The 21,599-nt window shown below is 46.2% G+C and overlaps 1 protein-coding gene across 2 annotated transcripts; it reads right to left on the bottom strand.

Annotated features, from left to right (window-relative positions):
- Positions 1-4,060: 4,060 nt before the first annotated feature.
- On the bottom strand, positions 4,061-13,781 carry FUT10 (fucosyltransferase 10). 2 transcript variants are annotated; one of them, XM_061366104.1, is made up of 5 exons: positions 13,501-13,781; positions 11,152-11,351; positions 10,177-10,462; positions 5,265-6,100; positions 4,061-4,321 (listed from the first exon to the last, which is right to left on the bottom strand). In XM_061366104.1, the coding sequence occupies exons 2-5, from the start codon at positions 11,230-11,232 to the stop codon at positions 4,097-4,099; spliced, it is 1,428 nt and encodes a 475-aa protein (XP_061222088.1). In that variant the 5' UTR covers positions 11,233-11,351; positions 13,501-13,781; the 3' UTR covers positions 4,061-4,096. The 2 variants fall into 2 exon arrangements, with proteins under 2 accessions (XP_061222088.1, XP_061222087.1); XM_061366103.1 differs by lacking the exon at positions 13,501-13,781 and adding an exon at positions 12,341-12,955.
- Positions 13,782-21,599: the final 7,818 nt, after the last annotated feature.

The following is a 21,599-nucleotide window of genomic DNA, read 5'->3' as shown; positions in this document are numbered from 1 at the left end:
TAACAGCCTCAAGCTACTCCAGGGGAGGTTTAGATCAGATATTAGAAAAACTTTCTTCACCAAAAGGTGCTCAAGCATTGGAACAGGCTGCACAGGGAAGTGGTGGAATCACCGTCCCTGGAAGTGTTTAGAAACCATGTAGATGAGGGCCTCAGTGACACGATTTGGTGGTGGCCTTGGCAGTCTTTTCCAACCCGCTTGATTCTATGATGCTGTGATTCTATGAGAAAATGAATCAATCTGGGAAAAACAGGTTGAGTGGCCAGAGTTCAGAGAAGGAATGAAATTTTGAACCTGAAGTCTGGGCTGGAAGAAGCCACATGATGGCAGGACCAGGTATTCCCAGGGGACTTCTCCCACCACCAATAGATTCTGAAAGATCCCTGTCTGAAGCACAGAATATCCACTGGGAGTGAAGCCGACTGGGCAGCATCTGCACCGGGCTGGAGGAGATCCTGCACCACAGGTCAGCTGCACAGGGATCACTGGTGGTGGGCAGGGTCACCACAGCCCAGCAGTCACCCAGCAGCATCACAGTGATGAAGCAAGTCAAGATTGAGACAGAAGTCTAGAAACGTTACTCAGGGTCAGCACTGTGGCCAGGCATGGGCATAGCACAGCATTGCACACCCCAAACAGAGACTCGGGACCTCAAAAGCAGCTCTGGTGTGACAGGGGAGGCTGCAGGAGAGGCTTCTCTCAGCTTCTCCTCACTTTAGCTGCCTCCCTTCGGCCTGATCCCAGATATCACTGCTCCAAGTCAGAGCTGGCCTTCAACACCAGCAGCCAGACCCCAAGGACAGAGAAGAGGCTCAGGCCTCTGATACGGAAAAAGTGAACTGGAGAAATGTGAGCAAATGTTTGTAGTGGAAAAAGTGACTCCTTTGTGCTTTGTTTTCTTACATGAGTGGATGCCAAGCAGGATGGGAGGCACAAGGACACAGGTACCACAGGTCAGGGGAGCTAGTGGAAGTTGAAGGCTGGAAGTAGAGAGGATGGGGGAGTGTAGTAGGAAGGGTAAAAGTAATCCCTGCTCTCATTTGTCCCTGCCCCAGCCCTGATTTTCCCTGGGGAGAGGGATAAGGAGGACCATGCCCTTTGATGACCTCCAGGGTCGTCTCTTACTCCAGGACCTCCCAGCCCCACTAGGACTGCTGCAGATTCCTAGAGACACCTCTGAGCTGAACGCAGGCATCTTCTGAATGGGCAGTCTGGTCTCAAGGCTCTGTATTTCAGATGCAAATGCTGCTGTGGGCTCAGAGGCCAGTAATATGTATGACTTCCAGGGAGCTGAAGGATATGAGTTCAAGGGAATAAACACAAGACCAAGGAACTTTGTGTCTTAAATCCCACAACAGAGGAAATCAGAACAGTTCATTACTACTATGCAAGAGGTTGGGAAGCATGCATTCATTCATCCAGAATCAGCCCTTGTGGAAATACAGAGTTTTTCTCAACTGTTTTGTTATTGCCTTTCAAAGGCAAAAAGAAACTGAAAAAAGAAAGGGTTGTGCCATCCAGTGTATACATAAGCCTGCCACAGAAACTGAACTCTGTTGACTAGAATTACAGACGTGTACACAGCAGGAAAGCTAGCAAATCAGCTTAAAAAGGAGAGGTGGAGAGACTGGCCAGCTGCTTCCGCTTATTCCTTCTCAGAGCAGTAGGGGGAGAAAAGAGATCAATTCAAAATTAAGTGTTTGGTCTTACGCTTCATTTGTCTGCAATAATCCCTGCCATAAGTCTCTCAGGGCGATGTTCACTAAGAATTCTTTGCACCCAGCACAGGAAAAAGGCTCTGGAGTGTGATCACAGACCAAGAGGCGAAAGTTATATTGTTCTGAACTAGCCTATGGGAGCCAAGAGCTTAATGCTTATCCTCTAGACGATGCACTGTGAGAGGATCCTGTAAGGCTGAGTGACAATTACCTCATACCACAGCACAGCTTTAGCCAACTGCTCTGGGGACTCATCTTTCTATTGTGTATAGCAGTGGCTGAAGATGTTACCTCTTCCAAAACACTTGCTGCTGAGTACTTGAAATTCCAAAAGGAAGGTTGTAAACCAGTTACTTCAGCTTTTCTTTCCCTCCCACTCTATCAAAGTAAAATAAGGGATAATAATGCACCACAAACTGAGATAAATATGCCTCATATGTTTGGGTAATATCTATCTATCTATCTATCTATCTATCTATCTATCTATCTATCTATCTATCTATCTACCAGATTGCTCAGGAAGCTCAGGATCTGACAGATTCCATCTTGGAAACGAATGAAAGATCTGAAGTTGCGCAGTTCCTGAGGTCTTTAAACAACTTGGCTTGAGATTTTTGGCAAAGGAGATAGCATAACATTACCCCCAAAAAAAAGTTAACCCTTTCTGCTGCAAATATTCCGTGCCATCCTGGGAAAAGAAACAGAGGTTCATGGCAACAGGTAGGGATTCTGCAGTTCCCTTTGCAATGATAATGCCACTTTCCTGAAGGACTTCATTTGAGGAGCTTAGTTACCATGTGCGCTGTAGACCACTGGGAAAAGAGTTTAAGACATGCTCAACAGATGCTGTGTGCCACACTGGCAAAACATTAATAGCGAGAAATTCCACTGGGTCTGCTTTGCTAATCAAAGCCAACTTCACACTTACAGAAACAATGACCAATGCTGCATGGGCTGTGGACACAAAACTGCTCTTTCTCTTGCTAGGTTTAAAAGTAATACAAAATTCAGTAGCTATTTGTTAAGAAATTTCTGGTGAGGAAACTTAGTTCTAAGGTGAGCAAATTTTGCAGCTGAAATTCTTGGTGAAAATTCTATTCACATCCTTCCCCACAGCTACCCATTCACAAAATAAGATGCTTGTCAGCAGTCTTAAAATAGTCTGCTACAAGGAACAATTGCATGGAAATTATCAGACAGGTGAAAATCTTTCTTTCCAGCAATGTGAAGAACTCCATATTAGTAGTTACATTTGCCTGTGTCATCATACATGGGCATGCATATGAATAACATCCCTCATCCGACAGGCTCCACACAGATAATGCCATTTTGCAGATCCTTTAGAAGTTGACTCCTCCATAGACTGAGGTTGGAAGAACTTGGGATGAAAACTGCCGTAGTCTGCATCCCAGGCAAAGGTGTGTCGTTTGGAAAGTGATGACCACGATTACCAAGGTTTTTTGTCAGACAAATTTGAGGTTTTCTGTGTTAAAACAGGGAGGTTGTTTGCCTACCTCTCCTTATTCATACTAAAGAATTTCCAGCTTCAGTGTTTTATTCCTGCCCCTTCAAGCACATAATTCCATGTTAATATGTGATACAAATACTAGTCCATCATCAGAAAGGCAATAAGGTAAGTCATATTGAGACAGTCCTGTTTCTGAGGAGTAGAGATATTCATGTGCCTTGCTTATTTTTAGCAGATGATGGGTAAATCTGAGCCAGCACGTTTTTCATTCAATCTGTCCCTGGACACTAACAGATGGTGCTTCCTTGTGCCAAACGCTAATGCACTTTCAATTGGCACTTAGTGTCAGGACACAAAGCCCGCCAAGTCCCTGCTAAATCTGCTGATGCCAGGAAAATTGGTAATGAACAGCTAGCCAGGGAGAGAGTCCCAACTTTTTCCTCTACCTCCAAAGCAGCAAAGAAGCTGTACCAGTGCAATGGTGTCAGCTGCTCTCCAGCTTGTTGCTATGAGAGCAGCAACGAAAGTCCTGGACTGGAAAAAAGGGTTCCTGAGGCCATGAACAGAGGTATGTATCTAAAGATGGAGGGAGATCCATCTGCCCCACGGGAATTAGCTGTGTGCTTAAACCTGAGCTTTGACAACCTCTACAACTTGTGCCTTAATGCTGAAACATCTGAACTAATGACAACATAAACGTATATATGTATATGTATGCAGTGTATGTATACATATACCACTGGCAGGGTGATTCTAGTATTTAACACTCCTTAGTACTCCTTGAGCTCTGAATATACTAAGCTCAGTCTTACACGTCTAATTCCTACGGCTACTGATGATAAGGTGACACTCAAAAGAAAATTCCACAGACTCCTCTGAGAAGCTCATTCTATTTTACAGGTTTTTGTGTTTATTCTTTGAATACAAGCATCCAAAATTCTTGAGCTGTAAAATTCCTGTTCCTTTCCACCAGGTGCCTCAGTGCCCAGGCTTCTTTCTTGGATTGCTCAAAGCTTGGTATCCACATCTCATGGAGAGAAGTCCAGCCAGGGTTTGAGGTCGAGAACGAGAATGCTGTTGGTTTGGGGCAGCTCAAATGGTTGACCTGAGCTTTCCACCTCTGGGGCAGCCATCCCTGGCAATGGGGAGAAATAAAAAGGGTTATTCAGGGACCCTGGCAGACAGAGAAGGAAGGTGCTATGCCATTAGTAAACTATTAAAGCACGCCAGTGACATTTTCATTCCCACCATAGGCTCTAGCCACATCCATGCGGAAGTCAGACGGAAAGCTCTTCCCAAAGTGTCCACGGCAAGGCCAGTCATGCTGACAACAGCCTGAGAATCAGATCAGGTCTGGCTGCAAATGAGCAGGACCAGCTCACCCAAACTGAAATTCTAAGGCAAGAAGTTCTATTTTCATCATTTTATTCTGCTTCCATCTTAAAATACACATACAATCCCTCTCTCAAACACACAATCTGGCTTACACATTCATGTTTCAATGTTTAGTCACCAAATGTGGCCACAAACAATGGCATGTTGTCGCTACAGGTTTGAATGTACTCATGCATATGCAGACCCAAACACTCATAGAGTATTTAAGTCAGGAGGGACTTCCCCAGTGATCATCTAGTTCAGTTCCATCTCTGCAACAGGTTAAATCACATCTAATTGCTTTTGGCAGTACTGAGTAGTCTTCTCCAAGGACAGAGATCCCACAACCTCTCTGGGCTACCTGTTTCTAAATGTTTGAAGTCACATAAAGTGAGTCAGCAGGTTAGACTACCTTCTGTAGTCTGATAAAAACCTCCTCCCTGAACAATTCATGTCTTCTGGTGAAATGACCAGCGGCTCAGTGGTCAATGTGTATGAACCCAACCACTGCAACAGTATCAGGAACACATGCTGTGCACCCATATCTTCTGCCAACACGTATTAACATAAGGATGTACAACCCTATGGCATTGCATTACCAGTCGTAGGTTGGCCAGAAATCTGATAACCAAACTTCCTGGGACAAATCTGAGCAAAATGCCATTTTAAAGCCTGTCTGAGACACAAAACAAAGTCACTCATACCTTTTCTTCCCTTCTGATGTTTTCCCACACTCTGTTACACACCATGCACTCAAAGGTGTCAATGTAATTGTCCTGGGTGATATCTTGCACTCCCCACTTGCGTTCCTTCATTGCTGTAAGCAGCCTTGGGTTGGAAATGTCCCCTTTTAGTTTCCATTGCAAGTAGGACTCATATTCTTGATTGTTTGTATCAAGTGTTTTGATATAATGGGCCAGCTCCCGAGGGTGTGAAAAACTGGATACCAGGATTGCACTCTTGTTACTAGGAAGCCAGTCTACAATGCTAGGAGACCCAAAGTACACTGGTACCACTCCCAACTTCAGTGGCCGCCACAGTTTTTCAGTGATGTAATCTTCACAGATAGCATTTTCAAAAGCAAGAATGAACTTGTACTGTGCCAGTATTTTATAGAAGTTCCCATCATCCATGGCAGTTGGACCTCTAAGATGCTGAGGAAGGTCTCTGTTATGTAGACATTCCCCATAAGAGTCTACTTCAATGTGACACATGAGCTCACGCACGTAACTGTCCCGATCAGAAGGAGGGTTGCAATCAGACTGCACATATACAAGCGGTGCAAGCCTCTTCCTCAGGCTGTTCTTCACCTGCAGTGGGATCATGTACCTCAATGATTTCAGGACCTCTATGCCCTCAAGGTACTGAGTGGTCAGTGGTAGGTGAGAGTGGCGGCTAAAGGTTGCAGTGTGGTTGAATAAGGTGATGGTCAGTTCGTGGAAGAGTTTGTAGTTGTTTTTTGGTGACTCTTCATGGAAAAGAGCCCAATCATGATAGTCTTTCCGAGGGAGAGGTAGGCTGTCTATACTGAAGTCAGTACCTAGACAAAAGCAAACAGTGTTACAGTCTGCCCCTATCTATCATGCAATGCGAACTACAATGACACAGAAGTATAGTTTTAATTTAGTATCAGCTCTACAACAATCACATTTATTGCATTATAAGGAGGTATTGCAAAGAGAACGATTCAGGCAAAGACAGAATATTATGACAGATAATTAAGCAGCACAAGAATCTAGAGAATGGGGATCAGTAGTCAATATTAGAAATGGTTTCCTTTCAGATCATGTAAGTTTGAAGGCCTCTTATTTCAAAGGCTCACTAGGAATTTCACATTTTAATGCACTGAAATGAGACTAATCAGATGCTTAATAATCCCCCGGTTCTCTAAACAGGAGTCAGATGGTATTGCCTATTGGTTACTGCAGGGCTTAATTTGGTTCTAGTAGCAAAACAATGAAAAGGATGCTAAAATATTGGACAGAGTTAAGGAGAAAAATTATAGTAATTACTTCAAGTCTTGGAAAAGCACTGTAATATAGGGGCTTTTGAAGCCAATCTATTTATTTCATCAAAGAGAGAATTAAGAGGTGATGTATCACGGCTGCCTACCAGATACATAAAAGAAGCAGCTCCTGGCAGAAGACGGCTCCTTAAACTAATGCCAATAGTAGAAGAAGAACCATATCTAAACTCTGAAAACAGACAACTGCACCTCCTTGTCCCTCCCTGTGAGGAGAAGGACCTTCCAGAACAACTTAGGAAAGCTGTGTTGAAAGCTTTAGGACAAACCTAGAACTTTTTCTCAAAGGCTAGTCTGTGAAAAACTGAATTCAAGTAACCAGATTGTGAATCTGACCCTTGCTCTCCCTTCAGTACTGCTGTCCTACACTCATAAGACTGGTCTTATTGCAGACTAAATGCAAAGCTGATGAGTCTCTGTCAAGATAGTTCCTCATTGTCTTATAACTATCTGTTTTTTACTTCGGCATCTGTTTTTTACTTCAGCATCTGTTTTTTTACTTAAGTACAAGCACTGAACGTACAAAACTTTTAACTGGTATTGTCAAGAAGGGAAATACACAAACAGAAACAAACAGCGAACAGCTGACTTCAAGAACACCAAGAATCCTTTCTCTTTGGACAAGCTATTCTACCATCCCAGTCACACTCGCAACTTTTCACTCTCTGTTCTACCCTTGACATCAGACCACTGATGAGGAAAAGAGAGGGAGCTAGCAAAAGTCTAACACAGAATTTTGGTCTAAAACCTAATACATAAAGAAGGAAAACTGCCCAGTGGTCTCTGCAGCTGCATGAGCCTGTTAAGATGACTCCAAGGATGACCTTTTGTAAAGTAAATGCTAAGACTTCACTACTGCAGTAAAGATAGATGTTAGCTGCCAGTAACATAAAAACCTCCTACAGTGCAAGATTCTTCAAGAGCATCAGGTGGGTTTTTTTAAGGACACTAAATATGTGACCTTCCATTTTCCACTGAAGGGTCATCCAAAGACCTCAACACTAAATGGTCCACTAACTGAAAAAGGATATTTACTGCCTCTGGTTTTGATGTGTTATAGTGATACAGGAAAGTCAGAAGCTTATAAGGCAAATCTGGTTTTGAAAACACTTTGTTCTAAGTGATGCCCAGAAGAGAAATGCATACAGACAATAATGAAATACTGTGGAATGAAACCATAGCGGTTCAGCTCTGACTCTCACTAGAGTGCTTCTTCTTTAAGGTAGTATTGCAGGGAAGAGGGAAGGAAAATGCAGGAAAGAATGAGAGAGAGAGAAATGTAACACATAAAAATTACTAAATGAGGAATTAAGCAAAGAGAAACTTAAAAGAAAAATGCACTATAGATCAGAGCACATCATAATGAAAGATTCTAATATAATACATAATCAATCTTAATCCAGCAAGAAGACAAAAAGCTTTTAAGGATTATAGGGAAGATAACATCAGCATGTTCCCTACCCCGTGAGATAAAGGAAAAGAAGGAGCTTATGAGGGGATAATGAAAGTACAAGAAGGCTACAATTATGAGCAATTTCAACTTCCTAATTATTAGTTAGGAAATACTAGATATGTGGCAAAGTGTAGATGAGAAAGATGCTGTCAGGAGAAGTTCTGCATCTTACAAGACACCTTTTATTCAGGATTCATACTGCAAGGACTCCATGCTCCAGCACAGAACAGCTCGACATCCTCCTCCCTTAGGAACAACACCCCTGGGGCTCTGACAGCATGGCACCAGATACAGCTCATGCTGACAATGGTAGCTCACACTACAGACAAAACTCTGTAAAACAGATGGCACCGAAAAGGTGGAGTTGGGAATCCCTCCCAAAAGCAGAGGCAAAATGCAGCAAGTGGATGCCACATCTCAGTTCCACATAGGAGATGGTGGCATTTGACAAAGTCATCAGCTACACCTAGGGGATTCCCAGTCCAGAACAATAAATCAGGACAAGCTGTTGAAAAGAAGGTGGTCCTAGAAAAGCAGTTTCTGCTGCTGGAAAACATCTGTAACTCATATTTTTTCATAATGATTTTTCTAAGCTTTGGATCATTCTTCTCCTGACTAGCTCACTGAGCAAATATTAGGGGAAAATTAATGCAGTTTCTTTGAAAGATGAAACTATGCCCTGATCCAACATTATAGAAATGAAGATGTTCCAAGTTTTCACTCAGCAGGCTGTTTAGAGGGAAATTCTGAACACCAAAATCTGCCTTCTTGCAGGCCCACAGCTCAGCACATCAAGGGTATGTGTCTGAGTGTGTGTTAATGATTTTTTATCAACTTCAATACCACCTAGGACCTCTGTCTCTGCAGGTTTTAGCATTATGAGATCATTTCTTATGGATTAAAAATAAGCAAATTTTTTACATATTTTGACACTTGTCTTTATACAGTTTATAGCCAGCATCACTATAAAAAGTAGTTTAAAACTACAGGGAGTCTTCTGCACAGTATAAATAGTCCTTTAAGTAAGTAAAGCATGGCCACAAGCCTGCTAAAAATGAACAGTAGTAGTTCTTCTAATGCTGAAGTTAACAGAATTACTGCCAGAGACTAAAACCACCAGACTTTACATCTTTCATGTGATGCAAACCCAGCTTTCCTTTTCTTTATCTGGGTCAGCTTCTCATTCCTTTGCTGTTATTCCTTTGTGCTCATGCTTGACCACTGTACTATCAACTGACAATGCTGACCTACTTGGGGCTCCAAAAACGTCAGTGACAAGAAGTTTTTGGTTCACTGGTAACCACCAAGTTTAAGGTCCTTCTTTCCTATATTTCCAGTTCACCTGTATCCTGACTGAGTGAAAGAGATTCCGAACTCTGAATCTACCACACAAAGGAGCTGAATCTACCAGCAACAGAAATGCTTTGGTTTTATTTTTCCCCTTAAAATTAACTTTTCCTCTGAAAAGCAACAGTGTGAGGAAAAATATCAAAATTAACAAAATACGGCCTACTTTTAAAAGAGACATATTTCTGTTTTGTAGATTCACTTTACAGTGCATGCAGTGGAATTTTCTCAAACTGCAGAGCCAGAGCAGCTCAGAAGGCTGCACCGGCTGCTGCTCCCTGTGCAGATCAATAGGCTCCTTTCACTACTTTGGATTTACAGTCTGCTAGCAATCTCTTGGCCCAAGATGCAGGGCAGTTGCACAGTTACCAGCAAAGGCATTATTTTAAGACAAAAGACTTGCACAAGGGCAACAAAGGCCTTGCAGAATCTCTGCTAGGGTTGACAAACCAGAAGACTGAAAAAAGCTGGCTTGATCTCAGACTGTCTTTTCATGATTTGGCAAATAGAGGAAATAATCTTTTCTCCCATAAAGAGGGAGAACATGTGACTGAAAAGCAGCACAAGACAAGGCAACAGTCATACCATGACACGTGCAGTCACTTTTCAGAGTACTTTTACAGAGAACATGCATCTCTGGGTCTCTACTGATGGTATTCAGCACCAGGCAAAGTTTAGCACAATGAGCTATGTGAGCTTCCTGCTCTCACTGATTGCTACCTACAATATTAAATCTCTAAAGAAAAACCAGGCAAGAGGGAAGTTACTCCTTTAAAAAGAAACAGATCCTTACCATAGAACAGAAATGCTCTCGTCATCTCATTATGCTGGTAGGTCTTGTTGATAGTAAAGAAGCAAACGTCCTCTCCGCACTGACCCAATCTCCCTTTCTCCCCAGTCAGGGGAGACCACCAGAGCAGGACAGGATAGTGATTTACATCAGATTCTGCCTTGAAGCTGCTGCGAAGGTCCTGCTCCTTGAACTGAAAAGCGTATCTCTCCACAGGCTTTAGTGGGCTATTCTGTAAACTGGAGATTACTGCCACCTTATTCTCTGAATTGCTCAGTTCAGTGATAACCTTCAGGGAAATAAACACAGTGCATCACTGTCATTGGCCAGAGTTTAAGCATCAAGCACTAAGTCTGCATGTGAAGTTTCTGTCCATCAAAATGCATACATTTCAGTGACTGCAGCCACCATCATCCAGGGGATCTTATGTCAGAACAGCAGAAGCTGTAATGTGAATTTGTAAGGAGGAGGTGGGAAATACATTTCTGTATTTCTCACATATTTCATGTGGCTATGTAAGGCCACATGACCTATGATTTAACAACACAGCTTCTGCTTTCTCCCTGGAGAAAAAGCACAAGAGAGACTAGCCAAGTTTCTCTAGAAATCAGCTCTAAAAAAAACAAAACACAAAGCTTCCACGTCCCTAGGGGTCAAGCCTTGCCTGGCTACCTTATGGGTTTAAGCACATGCACAGAGGAGGCGGTGCAGGAGTGAGACAATGATATAGTACACCCCTCCTGAGAAACTCCTCCAGGACCCAAGTTGCTATGCAAGAAAGATGTTCTCTGGGCAATGTCACTTCCAGCTGTCAGCTGTTACCACCAGGCCAACGCTGCTGACGAGTTTCTTTAAACACTCTTCTTAAAGCACAGACTTGCACAGAAAATGTCTGTCACCTTCAGTGCTCTCATCTGACAGAACTGCGTCATACTTTGAGAGTGATCTCATGCATGCCCCACCCCCTTGCCCCTGTACCTGGAGTGTCACCACAAGGAAGAAGGCTGCTGCAAAGCATAAGCAAGATGCCCACAGTTTCTTCCTCCTCATCCTAATCATGCTGCACTGCCAGGCCTGCCAAAGTAGTTAGAGCCAGGCATCAGGAAGGCCAGCTTATCTTCAGCCTTTTCTGCAGGGTTTTCCCACTCTGTCCTTACTCTTCTTCATGGTGACTGCTGCTGAAAAAGGGTACAGCATTAACAAGGACCCTGCCTCAAGCTCAGTGCTTTGCCTGATGTCTACCCATAGCTTTCTTAAGATGCCAGAGTCACATTTTGATCTACATAACCAGAACACATCCCACGCAAAACAGCTCTCACATGCACAGCCCCAGATACCTACTCTCCCTCTGGTCATTGTGGATTTGGGAATCTGCTCTAAGCAGGACCACACATCCTCTCATCCTTCCAGTCAGTGTAAAGAGATGCTGATAGGAAGGCAGCCATTTTCCTGAGTTTTATATGGTAAACTGTGCTCGTTTTTGTCAGGCTCACAAAACAGTGAGCGATGAAATACTTCGCTGAGCAAGACCTGAAAATGCCCCTGGAGGAGGCACACATCTATCATGCCTTGGGACATAATACACTGCAGCCTTCTGCAGTCACACTCATCCTAGGCAGTGTTCGAGGCCAGGCTGGATGGGGGTTTGAGAAACATGGTCTAATGTGAGGTGTCCCTGCCCATGGCAGGGGGTTGGAACCAGATGATCTTTAAGGTCCCTTCCAACCCCAACCACCCTATGATTATGTTCACCAGTGTATCTAGCCCAAAGCGTACGGAAAGCAACTCTACATCACATACAAACTTTCTCCATACCTAGAAGTATTTAAACTTAACAAGTTCCCCTTCCCCCTGTAATCTACATCTGTGCTGGTCTACCTCTCCTCAAATAACTCTTCCCTCTCCCCAGCACTTTTTTGAGCTTCCACAGAGCCCTACTGTTTTGCTGCATGCTGGATGCTACTCGGTGAAAATCCCAATTCCTGACAAAAGGAGTAAGGGCAGATTGCAGCTTCATCTTTAAAAAAGAAAGAAAAAGGCTGGGAGGAAGGTAAGGCTTTATCTCTCAACTCAGAGCAGTGAAGTTTGAAGTGTGAGTACTCTGAAAGCTCAGAAAGCAGAAACACACACACAAAAATATTTCATGAACTGCTATTTTGAAACTCACCTCTTTTGGAGATGTGCCTCTGGCTTAGGCTTTTCTATGGAAAGAAGGTGTATGTGATCATACAGTCTCCATGTACATATATGTGCTACCTTTCTCCCACCATAATCCCAACTCTCAAAGCTCAAAAAACCTGACGAAGAGGGGTGGATCCCAAAAGTACTGCCTGCCCTAGTACTACTTCTGTGGAGCTGGCAGCTAGGGACAACAAAACGATCCTGTTTCTGCTTCTACTGCAACACGAGTTCATCCATTCCCACAGGAAACTGTGGGAATCATGAGCCCCCATTCTCACAGGAAACTATGCTGTGAGGGTTTTGCTCTGCAAGAAACAGCTGCTTTTGAAGGTTTTGTGTGCATAAAAGTGCACGGCTGCCAGCTGAGTGTTTCTCAAGCCAGGAAGGATATTTTGTAAAGCCCCTGCATCTTCTGTGCCTCCTGCATTATCGCCAAAATGGGGCACCAGGAGGGGAGGGGATGGAATTCTGTGTTTAGTGAAAATCTACTCAAGACATCCTTTGGAGCAGAACAGTATCTTTAATACCACACATCACATAGTGCATGGCAAAAAGTACAATTCTGATGAACCACTGAAGGCTCCCCTACACCCTGCCCGGTAAAAAAAAAAAAAATTAAAAAAAATTAAAAAAAAAAAGTGGCAATCATCCCATTTATCCCATTTTAAGCTAATCTTTTAGAGGGGGAACTACCCACACCACGGGTGTGCTGTACCAGCTGCCCCAGGTTACTGCGCTGGGCAGCGCCCTCATTCCCGCGTTTGCAGCGTCCATCACTCGGTACTTTGACCCCGCGGCGCTGTCCGTGTTGCCAGGGGCCACACAAGGCTCTCCTGTACACTGTGCTGGCAAATGACCTTCCAGCGCCCTCCCACCTCGGCCAGGCCAAGCGGAGGCCCCGAGGGCTTGACTGAAGGATAACTCGCTTCCTCCCGCTGTCCTGCGGAAGCAGCAGCTCCCTGCAAATCCTTCCAAACTTCCTAGCAGCTCTCTCTGCCGCCTCTCTCTCCAGCCCTGCCCCGCTGCATCTCTCCAGCAACCAGCGGGGCTGGATCTGTCCCCCCATCGTCTCCCGAGGCTCATTCCGTCCCGCTCCGCGCCCTCGGCCGGAGCATCCTGCCCCGGGGTGCCAGCCGCGGTACTCACCGCGGTACTCACGAGCCGCTGCTGCCCCGCCACCGCCGTGCCCCTCCGGCGGGTTTGCGGTGGTTTTGTTCCTTGTACTTTCACTTTGTGCACCTCCAGGCCCGGAGGGGGGCGGGTGCTGGACCAGCGCTGCGCGGGGCGGCGCGCATCCCGCCTCCCTCCGCCCACCGTGCTGCGGGGCGGCCGTGGGGGGCTCTCTTCGGGGACCCCACGGCCCCGAAGGGGCAGCTCTGTCGGGGAACCGGCCTGAGAGCGCCATCGCTTCCACCCCGCACTGCGCTTCCTGCAAGTCCCTCACTGCAAGACCGCACCCCCCCAAAAATAAGTCAGACGCTGTCACTGATTTCTGTGCAGTTGGTGTAACTGCGCTCTTTGCGTTTTGGTTTGGTGTTTCTCGCAACACTGCCGTTATTTTGGCGGGTGCGATCCTGACGAGGACTCGGATTCACTGCATGCAGCCTGTCAGGAACAGCAACGCGTCAAGGAAGCTGGGAAGCCCTGAGGCGTCCGCGGAGGGTCCTGAGCAGCCATCGCCACACAGTCCCGTCTGCCAGACCGGTTTTCCAGGGGCTGGGCTCCTCCTTGGCATTTGCTATTTGTAGTGAAAGGTATTTATTCTGAAAGGCTGGTTCTGCTGGCTCAGGGGAGAGCCCGTATTTATCCACTTGATACAGACACACAAGCCATACATGTTTGTATTTACAGCATGAGATACCCAATACCTACGTGCTTCTTCATATATATGTGTATCTATCTACAAGCACTGGGAAGTGCCATACCTGCTGCCTCTAACCCAGATGTGGCAGGCAGCAGAGGTGCGAGGGGGTGATTACCTGGGCGAGCAGAGGGCAGAAGAATCTCAGGGGGCCAGAGGAATACCTCATGTGCCTCGATTGAAACGCATGAGTGGCACAAATGTTGTACACACAGCTCATCTTACTTTACAGTGAGTCATGCGTGCAGCCTTCCCAAGAGGCTCACCGGGATACCCAGTGGACAACCCGGCAGCATAAGTGCCCCCTGCCACGCTAGCTCTGTCCCTTTCCTCCATAGCTGTGTTTGCCTGCACTCCATTTGAAGCAGTGCATACATCTTGCTGCACATGCTGCACCTTGGAGCTCTGGTTTCTCTCTATCAGGTTCCTCCTAAGATGAACTCAGAACTAGCACTGCAGTGCTGGGATGTGACAGATATATTTATCCTCCACTCCTTTGTTTAGCACTTCATCACAGCTCCCATCCTATTTGTTGCTTCCTTCCAAAGCTGCTGGAGTCATATTTTAAGTAGAAGCTTTAGGTGTCATTTTAATACTGTGACATGTGGTTACAGATGTTAGACCTGAAACATGAACAATATACACTCTCTCTAGAGCCAGGAGGAATGCAGCAATAACCTCCAAGTATATTACTTTGTAAAGCAGATCCATGCTAAAGCAGACTCCTGCTTTTGCAGGCCTGGCTGAGGCTTCCATAGTGACCCAAGGCTGAGAGGACTAAAGCTAACATGCCACAGTAAGTGTGTAGTTCAGAGAATTAAACTAAGTGGTTGAAGATGGATCAGAAGCTTGATACAGTTCATGAAGTATTTGCTGTGATCCCACTGGGTTTTGGTATGGCCTGTCATTTAAAAACTCAGGTATGATCATATCTTCCAAGCTTCCTCAGTTGGCAGACTCCTAAGTTTCCTTTCACAAGGATACAACTTGCTTGTAACATGCTTCAGCTTCCTGCTACTGCTTGCTCTTCTAAGTTTTTATCCCTCAAGCCTTCCACAGACTGCAACGACTCACAGGTTCAGACTGAAAACGCAGATAGCTATTCTATCTGCTGTTCCCGCCATGCCATCAGCAAGATATTCTTGGTCCAGCTCCTCCCAGTGGTTGGCATCAGAGAAGCTCACGTCTGTTTCTTGTCCTCTTATGCCACTCTGAGGAAATAAGCTCCTATTGCAGGATCTGACCTGTCCCTCATCCATGTTAAATGGCTGGTAAAGGTGATGCCAATGCAAGCAATGTCAATGTCAGATGATTATATGTTAGTTCTAGAATAAAGCATGACCAAAAAATCTCCAAATTGTCATTCAAGCAGCACAGCTTAATAAACCAGATTTCTTAAGGATCTGTGTCTCAAGTGCCCTCTGCCCATGAAGAAGTCTGCTGGTATCCAACAAACTTACAATGCAACCTTTCTCTCCGCAGGTCAGGAACATGGATTTTCTGCTCTGTCTCTGACAAAACATGAGCCCTTGAGGTTTCTCTCATTCATATGTGCACCTTTCCTCCGATCTGCTTATAATATAACTGATTTATTTTGGGGCCCATCTTGGTTGTTTCTCTCTCTTGGTTTGTGGTTTTTTTTTTCAAGAATGTTCAGCATTTTTTTTTATTTTTTCCTTTCCCTTAGGTACTTCTGGATATACTCTCTGTCTCTAGGCACATCTTTCTCCACTTTCTGTTCTATACATAGTTCTATATTCCAAAGCAACCTTTCGGTAGTTACATTGTCATAGCCTATATTACTGTAATACCCAGAGGCACCAGCCAAACTGTGCACTCCAAACAGTCACTGTACAAACATCCCAACAGAAACAAATGAAGTCCCCAAGCTCACCATTAAAATAGGGCAGAAAAAAGTAAGAGAGGCAAGGAAAGCGCAGATGTCAAGTGACTTCCAAAAAGTGGCAAAGCTGCTCAGTGACAGAACCTGTGGCCCAATTCTTCCTTGTCCTGGATCCCGTGTTTGGATTTGCGGTTGTGCATTTATACTCTCTCATAGTTGGTCTGGCATCATTCTTCTTTCCACAAAGTCATTGTAAAACACAGGATACACTTACAGCCCTTTCAACCTGAGCACCCCAGAATTAAAGCCTTTAACCCTTTCCACCACACATGGTGTTCTGGGTTCAGCAGTAGCAATTGTTTTTCTCCTTCTTGGTAGCTGGTACAGTGCTGTGTTTTGACTTTTGGCCTGGGAACAGAGCTGATAACACTGATGGTTTAGTCTGACCAAGAACTTTCTGAGCCTCATGCTCTGCCAGGGAGGAGGGAAAGACAGGAGGAAGCAGAGACAGGACACCTGACCCAAACTGACCAAAGAGGTATTCCATACCACAGCACGTCATGCCCAGGATGTAACTGGGAGCTACCCGGAAGGGCTAGGAGACTGCAGGGTTGGAGGAAGTATTGGTCAGTACTTGGTCGGGCTGGGGGGGCAAGTTATTGGTCGGCTGGTGCTGAGGTGTTGTATTCTCTTCCCTTGTTATTTCCTTTATCATTATTATTGTTGTTGGTAGCAGTAGTGGTTCGTGTTATACCTTAGTTACTAAACTGTTCTTATCTCAACCCGGGGGAGTTGCATTCTTTTGATTCTCCTCTCAGTCTCTCCGGGAGTAGGGGAAGGGCAAGAAGGGGGAGAGTGAGTGAACAAGCTGTCTGGCTGGGTTTAAACCATGATGCATGGAATGATTTCCCACCTCCCCAGATGTACAGCACAGATGGAGATGTATGCAGAGCCCCTACTACACATGCGCTCTGCCTGCCTCTAACCCTCTCCTCTCTTAAGCACCTCAGCATGACTTGGATTACCAATCTGTAATGCTGGGTCTGAATCTTACCCTAATGACTATCTCCAGCTCAGCTGCTTTGTCCTGCTGACCATCACTTTAGATAATCTGCCTTCTCCAATGTCACCTACCAGTCACAACTGACTGTTTCAAAGCCTCCTCTAATTTCACCTTTCACAGAGACCAGATTCCTGAGCACTGCTGCATCAGAAAGCTTGTCTATAGTATGGTGCCATTTTGTGAGTTTCCATGGGGGAGGAAGCACAACCCACCGTGCCTGCAGCACCTTAGCACCAGAGCATAGTAATGCCAGGGACCTGCCACTTGTAGCGCTGTAACTTTCCACCTCTGCTGTTGTGGCAGCATTTCCCAGAGCTTCTGTTGTGGGGTTCTGGAGAATGCACATCCCAAATTACAGTTTGATTGTAAGCCCTCTCTACCATGTGACCCAGAAGAAGAATGATTTTAAGTGGGGCCCTGAGCAACAACAAGCCTTTGAGCAAGTTAAACGAGAGATAGTTCATGCAGGAGCCCTTGGACCAGCACAGACCAGGCCAGATGTATAAAATGTGCTCTACATCACAGCCGGGGAGAAGGGTCCTACCTGGAGCCTCAGGCAGAAAGCTCCAGGGGAGACTCAAGGTCAGCCCATCGGCTTTTGAAGTCAGGGATACAGAGGATCCAAGGCCAGCTATACCTCAACTGAGAAAGAGATACTGGCAGCCTATGAAGGGGTTAGAGCTGCTTCAGAAGTGACGGGCACTGAAGCACAGCTCCTCCTGGCACCCCAGTTGCCCGTGCTGGGCTAGATATTCAAAGGCAGGGTATCCTCTACACATCATGGAACCAATGCTACATGGAGTAAGTGGGTTGTACTGATCACACAATGATCTCAAATAGGAAATCCCAATCATTCAGGAACCCTAGATATCATTATGGACCGGCCAGAGGGCAAAGATTTTGGAATGTCACCAGAGGAAGAGGCGATGCGTGCGGAAGAGGCCCCACCATATAATAAACTGTCAGAAACTGAGAAGCAATATGCCTTGTTTACTGATGGGAAAGGGTCAGAGATGGAAGGCATCTGTATGGAGCCCTTGATGACAAGTTGCAGAAGCTGCTGAAGGAGAGGGTGAATCGAGTCAGTTTGTCGAGGTGAAAGCCATCCAGCTGGCCTTGGGCATTGCTGAACGAGAAAAGTGGCCAGTACTTTATCTCTGTACTGACTCATGGATGGTGGCAAATGCCTGTGGGGGTGGCTGCAGCAATGGAAGCAGAGCAACTGGCAACACAGAGGTAAACCCATCTGGGCTGCTTCATTGTGGCAAGATACCGCAGCCTGGGTGCAGGACCTGGTGGTGAAGGTACGCCATGTAGATGCTCATGTATCCGAGAGTGGGGTCACTGGGGAACACCAGAACAACCAACAGGTCAATAAAGCTGCTAAGATTGAAGTGGCTCAGATGGACTTAGATTGGCAACATAAGGGTGAATTATTTTTAGCCTGGTGTGCCCATGGCACCTCAGGCCATCAAGGCAGAGATGCAACATATAGATGGGCTCATGATCAAGGGGTGGACTTAACAATGGACACTATTGCCCAGGTTATTCACGAATGTGAAACATGTCCTGCAGTTAAGCAAGCCAAGCTGTTAAAGCCTCTTTGGTATGGAGGATGATAGCTGAAGTACAAATATGGGGAGGCCTGGCAGACTCATTATATCACACTCCCACCAACCCGCCAAGGCAAGCGCCATGTGCTTACCATGGTGGAATCAACCAGTGGACAGCTGGAAACATACGCTGTGCCCCACGCCACTGCTTGAACACTATCCTGGGCCTTGAGAAACAAATCTTGTGGTGACGCAGCTCCGCAGAGAGAATGCACTCAGACAGTGGGACTCATTTCCAGAATAACCTTGTAGACACTGGGCCAAAGAGCATGGCATTGAGCGGGTATATCACATCCCCTACCATGCACCAGCCTCTGGGAAAATCAAACGGTACAATGGGCTGTTAAAAACTACACTGAGAGCAATGGGTGGGGGAACTTTCAAGCACTGGGATACACACTTACCAAAGGCCACCTGGTTGGTCAACACCAGAGGATCTGCCAACAGGGCTGGCCCAGCCCAGTCAGAACTTTTACATATCGTAGAAGGGGATAAAGTTCCTATGGTGCACATAAAGAATGTGCTGGGGAAGACAGTCTGGGCTATTCCTCCTTCAAGTAAAGGCAAAGCCACTCCTGGGATTGCTTTTGCTCAGGAACCCGGATATGCCTGGTAGGTAATGTGGGAAGATGGGAAAGTCCAGTGTGTACCTCAAGGGATTTAATTCTGGGGGAAAAACAGCCAATGAACTCAATTATATGCTGCTGCCTGCTATATAACACTTCCATAGCCCATCAGCTAAATGCCCATCTACACTACTCTGGGCTTTGAAAAGAAGGTGTGTGCTGTCATTATCACTACCAGAGAATAAAGGCACGGATAAAGCAGGCAGCAGCAGCAGCAGGAGTCTCCCAGTACGGTCCTTAGGTCACCATCGACTGATCCTGACTTCCCCCCAATCACCACCCCAACAAAGAATGAACTCTGATGAGATCAGACAAGCTCAGCAGTGACCAGATGAGTTCAGCCGTGTTGTCAGCAGGCAACAATCCAGCACTGCACACTGTCTTTCCTGCCCGGAAAGGCTGTCATGACAGATGAAGTCCAACATTATGGACTGGATGAATTCAGCAAACTTTCTAGGGATGGTCCGTGGACTAAGGAATGATATCTCTTTGTGTGTGCATATATGTATGTATGTGCATATGTATATATACACATATATATATAGGACAAAAGTGATAATATATTGAGAAATGTGGGACCCGAGCATGACTTGAACATTATGGAATGACAGGTGGATACTGTCCTGGGTTCAGCTGTAGCAAGCACAGGCTGGTGGACTTTTTCATCCACTTCATGGAGAAGATTGACTAGGAGATCAGTGAGATGAAGCTGTCTGTCAATGCCAGGGCACGCATTGTGGTGGAGGAACTCCTCAAGAACATGAGGCTCTGAAACAGAAGGAGGCAGATCTCTCATGCTGGGGTATTTGGAGCGGGCTATGAGGCTCCAAGCCAGTGTGGGCCTTGTGCCCAGAGTCCCCAGTCCCACCTGTGGGGACAGAAGTGCCATTGTGCCCAGGACCCTCTTGAGGACAGGGTGGGAGGTCGCCCAGAGGTGTTTGTGCCCCCTTTGCTTGGGAAGTGCTAGGTTTGGGATCCCCAGAGCACACAAAAAGGGACAGCAGTTGTAGGTATGCAGCCCTAGGGAGATGAGGCACACAGGGACTCACAGCCACCTCTCTTCTCTCGCCTTGCGGTTCCCCAGGTCCAATGGAACGTCTGGGGTGGGCATGGAAAGCCCGGGGGACCATGGAACGTCAGGCGGGGAGCGCACGGAAGGTCCGGGGTCCTTGGGGTAGCGGGGCTGGGGGCACCAAAGGAGTTGGGAAGAGCTTCGGGTTGTGGAGCACGAAAGCGTTTGAGGGTCGGGGGGGGGGGGGGGAGGGTGGCGGGGTGGCGTCTCCATATGAAAAGGTTCAAGAAAGGGGGCTGGGAGGTTGGGGGCGACACACACGACGCTGGGGGCTGATGCTGGGGGCCAGCACGGTGGCTGGAGCTTGTGCACGGGTTCAGGGGGGTCCATGTGCTGGACCCCACCTCGGTGCCCAAGGGGAGAAAGGATGCACTTGGTGCCTGGGGGATGCAAAGCCACACACAGGCTATTGTTGTTGGGTCACTCTCTCGCTGGCACACAGACCCTCTCCAGCTCAGCCTAGCTGAGGGAGAGGGGCGACTGCCAGAGTAGAAGCTGCTATTGCTATTGTTGGATGGCCGAGTAGAGCCCTGTGAGGCACCCCTGGGGGCTGTAGAGCAGCCAGGACATTAATCTCTCTGACCTTGTGCATGCTGTGCCAAGCAGACTTGTCTTGGGCAGCCAGAAGCACAAAGGTGGGTGCCTTCACCCCTTGCCCTGCTGTCCCCCCCTGCCATGGGGCTGGGGATATGGGCAAGCGACTCAGCCTGGCTTGTATAAGACAAATGATTGTAGCTGACGTAGTTCTAAGGCCTTGTAACCTTCTCCAAAAGTTATGGTAAGCAAAACAGAATGTGTAGATAATCTGAAACTAGCAGATGGTCAGGATGAGTTGTAGCGGAGTTAACTGATAAGTAGAAGGATGGGGAGAAATCATTCAATTATGTCAGTGGTGTTACTAAACTACTTAAGCTGGCGTAAGCGTTTACCTACTGCACATGCTTCAGACTGCCAGGACAAAAGTTCAACAGCCAAAAATGAAGATTGCTGGAAAAAAGTAAACGACCCCCAAAGACCATTACCATATTTTTGTGCACATGCGGGAGAAACTGTCTAGAAGAAAGATGTTATACGTAAATAGCCTCATGAATATGTATGTCCGTAATGAATATGTATGCTTAGTGACTATATTGCTGGGTTAGCAATTCGGAGAGACACGCTAGGAGG

This window comes from Neopsephotus bourkii, unplaced genomic scaffold (assembly GCF_033783945.1).
Source record: "Neopsephotus bourkii isolate Nb327-2 ecotype Australia unplaced genomic scaffold, CSIRO-AGI_Nbou_v1 NB_1298, whole genome shotgun sequence".
NCBI classification, from domain to species: domain Eukaryota; kingdom Metazoa; phylum Chordata; class Aves; order Psittaciformes; family Psittacidae; genus Neopsephotus; species Neopsephotus bourkii.
This window is presented reverse-complemented; position numbering and strand designations above follow the sequence as displayed.